The sequence below is a fragment of the Trichoderma harzianum genome (assembly GCF_003025095.1).
Source record: "Trichoderma harzianum CBS 226.95 unplaced genomic scaffold M431scaffold_23, whole genome shotgun sequence".
Taxonomy (NCBI): Eukaryota; Fungi; Ascomycota; class Sordariomycetes; order Hypocreales; family Hypocreaceae; genus Trichoderma; species Trichoderma harzianum.
Window position 1 is genome coordinate 69,955 of NW_020209271.1, and position 10,158 is coordinate 80,112.

Genomic DNA, 10,158 nt, shown 5'->3' on the forward strand with positions numbered 1-10,158 from the left:
ATTCTTACTCTGAGGGTATAAACTCAATGAAAACGTGAGATTGATCGCTGAAAGGCGCTCGCACTTTTGGGAGCTGTAAAATCGAAGAGAGATAGAGCCCTTTACGCAATTTGCGAGGGAACAGGCAGCAATATTAGTTGCATACTATTGCGCCTTCAGTATAATCGCACAGATGTTAACGTAGTTAGGTTGCTCCTCGCGAAGGATTCTATATGGTTCTGGGATGCGTGAGCCAAGGCTGTGGTTCGCCTTGCCTGCGCCTTGAAGTATCTCAACAGCCAATAGCACTACTGCAGTCCGCATGAAGTAGAATACGCCAATTATAAGAGTATCTTTACATTTTCTAGCCTTCTAATATATACCTACGATACATAGAGACGGGACATACGATGAGCTTCATCAATTTACGTGCAGACCACAGAAATGTACCTATTAGAAGTACCTACCTAGTAGGTAGTAAACACTATAGCTACCTACATGCAAGCGATCTAGGCCGCACTGTTGCTATGTAGTTACATGTACGAAACAAACATTTAATGTTATTGAATTAAATTAATTACCATTTATTGAAACGCCTCATACCACCCTTGTGCCGTTGCAACGGCCTTGCCCTTTCTATATCTGAAGCTTGGATTTATAGAAACCATAGTCGAATTTAGCCCAAACAAGCCACACGCAGACTTCATAGGGCAAAGCAGGGCAAAGCAGGGCAAAGCAAATATTTTGTGAAGAGGAGTTTCTCGTTGATTCATTGACACATTGTCCAGCTAAAGTGGTGAATTATCTGTTCTTTGAGAGCATAAAGCCAGTGCTTATCAATATCCATCTATCGCTATACATACCTTGATATCACATCAATGATATGTCTAAGGGTGATAATACAGACGATTATATTCAAAAGGCCTAATACTTTCTGTCTTACACAGTCTAAATCAACTCACCAGCCCTGTCTCGCGTGGCTCACAAAATTCACGTTGTCAGAACCCACGAGTTTGTCATCTGTTTCTAGTATAACAGACATTCCTACCCTTGGTGTTCTTATAGAGCGGATCGCAGACTGGGTACATCTTAAGTGCAATCCGTCGCCTCCGCTCTGAACACAGGCAATCAGAGAGGATTGAGATGCCAGAAAACAGCAACTTGGGTACTTCCGAGAGTACCCTACATAATTCTGTCGTCCTTCGGCACGGTGCGCTGCATAAATGACAAACTAAGAGGCAGCAAATATGCTGAGAACCCTTCTGCCAAGGACTACCGTGTATATAAAGAGGAGCGGCTGTTGTTTCTTATAGAGAACTCACACGGGCTTCACATGCCGAACCAAAACGACGCCGACAGCCATCCTCTTGGAATGATAGAACCGCAGTTGTTACGGAGTAAATCAAGCGATTTTCCGACTTACAAGAAGTCATAGGAGTCTGGACCCTGCAATTACCCTTAATGGCAGCTGAGTCTAACGGGGATAGCGCAAGAGACGCTGACATCGATGCTGTTACCAATGAGGCAACCGATGCGCGTTAAACGATAACGGCTCAGTTTGGTATTATTATTAGGAATCTGGGAATAATCGCGAGGTAAGTCGGTTTATTGCAGTCTCTGAGGATTTCTTGATAGTTCATATTCAAAATCGAACAGTTGATGCGGTATGTCAATATATCTCACTCGTATGCTCATGGTATTAGTTGCTTGATCGCGTGTCGTAAGCTGCGGGTTAGTAGGCGCTTTGCATTACTAGAACCTTTGAATCTGCTTCACCATGTCCTTACCTGGGCAGATGAAAGGGGCAGAAGAAAATATGAAGAGGCTGATGGTAAATTACAACCGAGAGGTTATGAAACTTGTGCCTTAATAGGATAGTGGTAGGATAGAAGTGGTTGCTGACAATACGGCATGTAGTCAGCAATCCTTTTGACGGATATACGAGCACGACTAATCCACAATCACTTGGCCTCAAGCAGCTGGTAGAATTGTAAAAGGAATCTGGTCTGCAATTTACAGGGTTCTGCTGCATATCCTTATTCGAAGGCTTTGCCTGCCATAGATCCAGTCCATGTCAATACTACTTGCAAGCAATTGCTTCCTCCCGTCTGTTAGCCGTGGCTTTGTATTACCTTTCGGAGCGGTGGATATTATTGCTTCCGCGCCACTTTTATCAGCTAGCAGTAATCCGCCATGATCAAGTCTAGGCAAAGGGGGCAGAATGAGCTAACTCATAAGCGCTACAGGATCTCGGTGGTAACAGTGGAATTCCAATCTGGCTCCTTCTCTTCAGGGTCGTACCACCACTAGTAAAGGAATGGTAATTTCTTCAGCCTTAGCCGAATGTTGCACAACTTCCATGATATCACTACCGCGTTGAATCCAATCCCCTGCTGTATTTCATCCCTTCACGGTCGTGTGGGATTGAGTAGTAAGCCAGCTCGTGCTCGTTTCCTGAGCGTTCTGGGGTCCTCTGTTATGAGCATGCTTATGGACAAGGTGGAGCTTTGAAACAGATACTTGGACGGTCGCAGCAGCTGCGGTGTGTTTCGTTAGCCTAGAACCAGTAAAGAAGTAATTTACGTCAATGTGGCACTTGAATGAGTTACTTCTAGAAGCAGCTTCTACATAGGGCATGATTGTCGAATTGTTTTGTTTCCCCTTTCAGTCGAGGGACCTGAGTAAGCGGCCGGGGGAGGAAGCTGTACTCAACATGCAACATGCTAAGGTTACACTCGTATTCCTTAATTTTGTGTGCTAGCAGAACGCGGAGTAACCTTAAACTTAGATCCTAGCACCCTTTTTGCTCCGTCCACGCGCAGAATCATGGGCTAGACAGGCCTCGTGCCAAGCTCACCAGAGGCTAGATCGGCGACTGGGGGTTAAGCATGTGTATAAGTGTATAAGCACTTTCTCGCCTTCCTAACTCCTGTTCTCCACCAGAAGTTGTCGGTGGTTGTTACTATTACTTAACAGCCACAATTGACACAAGTCCCCGTATTGTGCGGACCGGCCGAACTCTTGGGTCCGCAGCCCATATTGGGAGTTGAGAAACGCATGACCAACTCAATTTGTAGAGGAGTTAAGAGAAAAAATACGAAGACCATGACAGAAGCGCGATTCACGGCTGGGTCTTGTCCAAAGTTAGTGCGTCAGACCCCCCTGCTAGGCTGAGCTTAACAGCTTCCTCGATTCTCATCTGGGAAGCTGGGTTTTAAACATGCTACCCCGTTCATTTCACTTGCTACAACCGGATAGGGCAACAGCCATGGCGAATAAGCTCGATGGAACGTTTGCCGATTTGATGTTTGTCATGCCGCTACACTGCCGTAATTGCCGGCGGAGGCAGTTCGACAGCTTCAGTCGGGCCTTTTCCTTGCCAGCTGTGCAAAACAGCGAATGGCCTCGTCGTTCGGTTTTTGGCGGTCTATATTTGTCCGTCCATTAGATCATCTGTCAGGCGTTCGAGAACAGGGGATGAGCCGGCTTGCTCGTAGCTTTTGTGGGGAGGCCTTGACCATGGCGACTTCAGCTGCTCTTTTTGGACCCCTTAGAGGAGCTACTCCTTACTCTTCATGGGAGAGGCTGTATACTGGTCGTGACGAACATGAATAGCGAGGGGCCGGAAATGCCCCCCTGAATGATGGTAGGCCCTGCCGCTGGGCAATGGCTTTTCCGAACAAGGCGGATCAGGAGCGGCTCTGAGCTTGTTGGTAGAATCAGCCTCAGGGAGATCTCAGGAAGTATTAATAGCCCGGCTTGGCATCTACTTTCTTCTCGGCCGATACCATCTCTCTATCATCAACTCTCAAAGAGACAGATCCTCAGCCATGATCTCCTCGCTCTTGGTCGCCGCTCTGGCGGCTGTTCCCGCTCTTGCCTCTCCCTTTCCCGATACGTGCTCATGGGAGGGCCACTGCCAGGGTGCTACTTGCAGCACCGACGACGACTGCTCTGATCCCTTCCCTTGCATCAGCGGCATCTGCGGTGGAAGCACTGGAGGAAGCTCTCCTCCTCCTCCCCCTCCTCCAACTGGAGGCAGCTGTTTCCCTGTTGGCAATGCCACTCTGCCTGGTAACTTTGTTGCTCCCAGCACTCCCCTCAGCCAGTGGTGGTGCCCTCAGCAGGACTACTATGGCTTCCTGGGTTTCTCTTACCCTCTGGAGGACAGCAACTGCGGAGACTCCTCCAACAGCTATGCTCAGATGAACAAGGACTTTGCTCAGATGAAGAAGGATTTCGGTGCCAGCATTGTGCGCATGTACTACCCTACGTGCACTCAGTCTAGCGTCTTCATCAACGCTATCAAGGCCGCTTATACCAACAACATGGGCCTGATTGTCCAGGTCTGGACCAACTTTGGTGGTGGCGTAAGTATACATTCTCCATGTCAATAGCAGCAGTGTTCTAACATTCATATCTAGACCGTCTGGCAGCAGTCCCAGCAGGCCATCTACAACGCCATCAACGACCCCTCGGTTTCGGCCATTGCCCCTTACGTCGTTCACTGGGCTGAGTTCGGCTCTGAGCCCGTTGGTGACGGTATGGATCAGGGCAACTTTGTCAACGACCTTGGCAAGTTCCGCGCTACTCTCAACCAGAAGGGAATTTTGGTCGGAATCAGCGAGGATTGGGACAGACCCGGTACCATGAGCGGCAACAACGGCCAGGGACTCGGCTCCATCGGTGCCGGTGTCAAGGCCAACTCTGATGTTGCTCACATCCACCCCATGCCCTTCTACCACTTCAACCAGGCCGAGTCCCAGGCCTGGAGCTACATCCAGTCTCAGATCAACTGGGTCAAGACCAACGTTGGCCTGCCCGTCTGGGTCACCGAGACTCAGTGGGCTTGGGGTCCTACTGACCACTACCCCGGACACACTGATCTGGGCCGCACTCAGTACACCAACTACTGGAAGACCTTTGACAACAACTGCGCCTACTTCAAGTCCAACAACGTTGGCTGGTTCCTCCACGCTTGGAGGGGCGAGGACACCTTCGACATCAACGACCCCAACGGCGGATACATCATCCCAAACTGGAGGCCCCAGAAGTGCTAAACGAATCATGGTGGACGATAATGTGAATAAGCCATCTGTCTTGCAGAAACGGCTACTTTTCGGTGTACATAGCTTTATACGCCTTGTGAAGGCATATACATAAATGTGAATACTCTATATATGGAGTGCTTGTTTATACAAATCCCATGCTGCCAATGTCTCATAAACTTTCTTTGAGTGAAATAGAGAGACTAAACTAAACCCTCGCCGCGACCAGACTCAATTAAATTCCCCACAGAAGGCCAATGAAACTCAGAAACACGATGCGGCGGTGAACAGGGACGAAGCTGAAACTGACAATCGATGCGATTGGCCAAATCTTGTATCCTGCTATAATAATAGGTATTGTTTCCTGCTCCACAAGATTAGTTGCCATCATCTCTCCAAGTGGAGGGTTAACGCTGAGAACTCACGGCTTTAATATTAGAAGATATCTGAGCCATTGGTTGACCCTTCAACACTCCCATGATGACCAAGAACGCAACAGTATTCATGATTGCCCCAGCAGTGATGCAATCAATGAACCATTTGATCAGAGTGTTTCGGATGCTGAACTTGGGACGAGTCGCTGCTTCAGACTGTAATTGAGATCCCTCGCCAATGGAAGCCCCGGCGGCTGCTTCTTCCATCGCTTTGAGTTCAATATCCTTACCTCCATCTCGGAATTTTGTTATGAGAAGATATGCTGGGAAGGACTTTTCGAGAAACTGCTGCCAAAGGTAGTTTGGCGGGGCGGTGATGAGAGAGAGGACTATGAAGCGGAAGAGTTGGATATCGTCCAGATGGAAAGTGGTCTGTCGTTAAGATGATTAGTATAAAGCATTGACACAGTAGAATAGAGACAACAGGAATATGATGCATATTATGCTAAGGAATCTCACCTTGTTCCAGTATGTCTCAATGAACTGAGCACAAAGATTGGACGCTGTTGAAAGGGCGGCCGCCTGAAGCGTCGCAGTCAGGATTGGAGACGGCATCTTGTACCACAATTGTAACAACGTAGACAATTGAACGTCCCCTGAATATGAGTGTCTGTTATGTATGTGTTTTTGAATTGTGTAAACTTTGAAGCTTTGCGACCGCAGACGTCAGAGCAAGGAGGCCATCACGTGAGAGAGGCCTGGACGTGGGAATGGCGATCTGCGGACAAGGTGGAATTTTGGTGGAGATGCTGATGTTATGATGTTGGAAAGTAAAAAAGTCAAAGTTTATTCTATTCATATGTCTACAACTCTGTGAAATACCTTGCCAATCTAATCGTGAGTGCCTTCTATTTTGCCTTAGATGAATTGAGTCTTTGTCCAACACAGTAGCTACAGTGATCAAAACAGTAGCGTCAAACTCTCTTCTGTCTTACGCAGGAATCCTCACCACAATGCGTCCCGTCACTTCGTTATTTTTGAGCTTCTCGAAAATTCTTGGGGTTTCTGAAAAGTCTTCGACTTGAACCATGGGATTGATGATGCCTGCAGCAGCTTGTTCCAGAAGCTCCACCATCTGCTGCTCAGTCCCTACCATAACACCAGTGACAGTGAGCGCTATCAGGGTAACACAATTAGCAACGGTACAATTAATAAATGAGTGCTATCGTACCTTTTACTGCGAATAAACTGGCTGTCATGGGGACAGTGAATGTGGCCGGGGGTAAGCCGATGATGGCCAACAATCCCCCGTTCCGAACCAACTTTGGAGCAAGCTCAAACGCGGCCTCGGCTCCCGATACAATAAGACACGCGTGAGCTCCTTCTCCGGTTATCTCTTTCACCCTCTCTTCGACATTCTCAGTGGCAAAGTCGATGAAGAATTGAGCACCGCATTGTAGACTGAGCTCGCGTTTGGACGCACCGGAATCGACTGCAATGACTTTGTAGCCTCTCAACTTGGTGGCAATTTGGATTCCTATGTGTCCCAGACCACCGCCAGAGCCTTGAACCACCACCCATCCATCACTAGGTATATGATTATCGAGTTTTCCTATCCCGCCTGCCATGGTCAATCCTGCACACAGCAAGGGAGAGGCCAACTCTGAACGTAAGCCATCCGGAATTCTCGTCAAGTATCGCGAGTCGGCGATTACATATTGTTGCAGGGTTCCTTGAACATGAAGACCAGTAAAGACGGGGTTTGCACAATGATTTGAAGATCCGGTTTTGCATCCCGCACAAAGGCCGCATGCGCTGTGAAGCCATTTCACGCCCACCCTTTGGCCGAGTATCGACTCCGAGACGTTCTCGCCTGTTGTGACAACTATGCCGACTCCTTCGTGGCCTATGACGGGCCTGTAATTTCCCCAGCCAAGCATCGCCCGAACCTCTGATCCACTTACAAAGATGTTAGTATCGCCCATAATAAACGGTTGCATGTGAAGAGCATGGTCAAAGTCTTTACCAGATGCCGCTGTATTCCAACTTGACAAGGACTTCATGTTTGCCGGGAGCCTCAACGGGATGTGAATTGTTAATTCGAACGGTTCCATTTGGCCCAGGGTTTTCGATGACGGCTGCGGTTTGGGTGGTCGGTATATGTATTGATGAGCTCATGTTTGAGATTCTGCGACTGGTGATTATCCGGCAAGGAATTATGTAAATTCAGCTAAACACTTAATAGTTGGTGTTGAATTGATGAGCTTTCGTTCTAATAAATATATGGAATTAAATAGTCTGGATTTAACCATCTGCCAAATAACTGTTTTTAGAAAACCTCCATCCGTCTTCCGAAATCCCCGCATCGGCAGTGGGCTCCGGATGCTGTCCTAGTGGGGACGGCTCTTGTGTCGGCATCAGAGCTATTAACTTAACACTCTTTCATAAAGTCTTCAAAAATAGCTGCAATGTCCAGAACCTTTGCATCATATCCACTGTCCCCCAGAAACGTGATACCAAATGGCAGCCGTGCTTCCTCATCCTCTATCCATCCGGCGTTAATGCTGACACCGCATAGATCTACAACATTCGCGGCATACGTGAATAGTCCAAGTTTTGAACCTAGAGCTATCGGGTCATCCAATATCTCTTGTATAGTAGGATGACAGGGCATGCTTGGCACAACTAAAACGTCAATGCCATCTTCCAGTTTGTTGAATGTTCGGCGTGCCGCTGCGATGCACTGCATCTGCGTGGCTTGATCCCGAAACACTTCCCAGGCTTTAACGTCAGATGATAAAACGCCTTCAAAGATCTTTTTTGTGACGGGATGAAATGTGTCGATATTTTCTGTGATGAAGTCGTGTCCGATTGAAGCAAGACGTTCATGGATAAGAGATGCACCGTAGATTAGACCGCCCGCCTTGACAAATGGCATGTAGTCAATATCGACCAGCGTTCCTCCGCACGATTGTAATTTGGCAACAGCTATTTTGAATAACTGTTGGTACTTTTCAGAACACAAATCTAGAAAGGAATCCGGAGGTATGCCAAAAGTGAACCCTCCCTGTCTGAATCCTCGATAATCCACCATCCAGGTAGGAAGACTCGATGGTGGTTTGGCGTATGGATCTAAATGGTCGTACTGATCCATTACATACCAAACCTGTCTTGCATCGTCTAGAGAAGGTGCCAGGACACCAAGTGTATCAAGACTCTGACATGCGGGTACCGCGCCTCTTGCCGAGATGGTACCCTTAGTGGGTTTGAAGCCGACGATTCCGTTGAATGCTGCTGGACCCCGAATGCTTCCGGCGGTGTCGGTCCCAATGGCAAAAGACACAAGTCCAGCGGCGACGGCAACAGCTGGTGCAGAAGATGAACCGCCAGTGATGTGCCTCTTGCTGTGGTAACTATGAGGAGTGCCATAAGGTGACCGGCATCCTGTTAAACCAGTGGCAAATTGGTCGAGGTTCAGTTTCCCTATATATATTGCCCCGGCGTCAAGTAAATGTTGAATTGCCGGGGCAGTTGAAGTCGCAGTGTAGGCGAAGCTGTCGCATGCAACTGTAGTGATCACCCCGGTCACGTCGATATTATCCTTCACGGCGAATGGAATGCCAAAGAGAGGAGGAAGCGCCTTGCCCGCATACGCCGTACATAGTCGTTTGACAGCTGCCAATGTACTCTCTAGAGATTCTTTAGATATCCACAAAGATGGATCAATGCTCTCATATTTCGATATTCGACTGAACACTGATCGTATGACGGCTTCTGGATCCAGTAGACCGTCTCTGTATTGGCTTCTGAGCTCACTGATAGAGGGAAGCGCTGTAGCATCGAGATTTGCAGTAAGACTCGGATTAAAAGCGCGTGATTGATATACCTGTGCAATGAGCTCGCTGCTATGTCCAACGTATCCGAAAAGGCCATTTTGACAGACGATGGTCTCTAATGATGCTGCCACCAGGGCTGGATCGAATCCTTCGGTACAGTCAGAGAGGACGCAGCATTCATAACCTCTATCGTTACACTCTCGTAACGTGCTCGTAACACAACATCTAGAATCACTGTTAGTCGTGTGCGCAGCCAAAGGTCACTGCTTTCTCTAGACGTACTCTGTAGTGACGCCAGTGAGTATCAAATGTGTAATCCCTCTAGCAAGCAACAGCCTATGAAATCCGGTACCCCAAAAGCTTCCTTTTCCTGGCTTGTCAATAATTGGTTCACCAGGATTCGGCTTTAGCTGGTTGATAATATTATGACCCCTCTCTCCTCTCACCAAGAGTTTTCCCATTGGCCCCTCGTCGCCAATGCCCATCGATTGGCTGCCATTTGGCGCACTTACTTGTCTAAATCTTTTCGCAGCAGGTAAATCCGAGAGATTCGAAAGATGGCCTTCTCTGGTATACATAACATGCAAGCCCATGGAACGTGCCGCTTCTAAAGCTCTCTGGACATTTGGTACGATTTTGCGGACGGACGAGAAGATGGCGGGGTTGCCGCATACAATGGATCCGAAACCATCTGGATCTAGAAAATCCCGTTGCATGTCAATCACGATGAACGCTGTGGTAGCAAGAGGAAAGGTAAATCCGTATGGACGAGCATTTGGGAGTGATAGTTTTACTTCTGTAGCCATTTCGAAGGTATGACACAGTGATTCTCGCGTCAAGTCTACGAAAGTAGCAACTTGGATGACATTGGAGATTGAGCGGAGAAGTGGCTCCTGGGTGTTAATAATCGCTCCGATTGGG

The 10,158-nt window shown here is 48.0% G+C and overlaps 4 protein-coding genes across 4 annotated transcripts; 1 reads left to right on the forward strand and 3 right to left on the reverse strand.

The window, feature by feature from the left end:
- Positions 1-3,809: 3,809 nt before the first annotated feature.
- M431DRAFT_487382 (glycoside hydrolase family 17 protein) lies at positions 3,810-5,039 on the forward strand (the record flags this gene model as incomplete). Its single annotated transcript, XM_024916474.1, has 2 exons — positions 3,810-4,349; positions 4,404-5,039. 2 exons carry the CDS (start codon positions 3,810-3,812, stop codon positions 5,037-5,039), a joined length of 1,176 nt encoding a protein of 391 aa, XP_024768332.1.
- A 22-nt stretch (positions 5,040-5,061) lies between these two features.
- Positions 5,062-6,016, reverse strand: M431DRAFT_127607 (hypothetical protein; the record flags this gene model as incomplete). The annotated part of the gene is made up of 3 exons (XM_024912338.1): positions 5,062-5,391; positions 5,453-5,833; positions 5,921-6,016. 3 exons carry the CDS (start codon positions 6,014-6,016, stop codon positions 5,263-5,265), a joined length of 606 nt encoding a protein of 201 aa, XP_024768333.1. The 3' UTR covers positions 5,062-5,262.
- A 376-nt stretch (positions 6,017-6,392) lies between these two features.
- Positions 6,393-7,579, reverse strand: M431DRAFT_99401 (hypothetical protein; the record flags this gene model as incomplete). The annotated part of the gene is made up of 3 exons (XM_024925147.1): positions 6,393-6,577; positions 6,633-7,360; positions 7,428-7,579. The coding sequence occupies 3 exons, from the start codon at positions 7,577-7,579 to the stop codon at positions 6,393-6,395; spliced, it is 1,065 nt and encodes a 354-aa protein (XP_024768334.1).
- Positions 7,580-7,832: 253 nt separating this feature from the next.
- Positions 7,833-10,043, reverse strand: M431DRAFT_500860 (hypothetical protein; the record flags this gene model as incomplete). Its single annotated transcript, XM_024917956.1, has 2 exons — positions 7,833-9,462; positions 9,520-10,043. The coding sequence occupies 2 exons, from the start codon at positions 10,041-10,043 to the stop codon at positions 7,833-7,835; spliced, it is 2,154 nt and encodes a 717-aa protein (XP_024768335.1).
- Between the last annotated feature and the right edge of the window lie 115 nt (positions 10,044-10,158).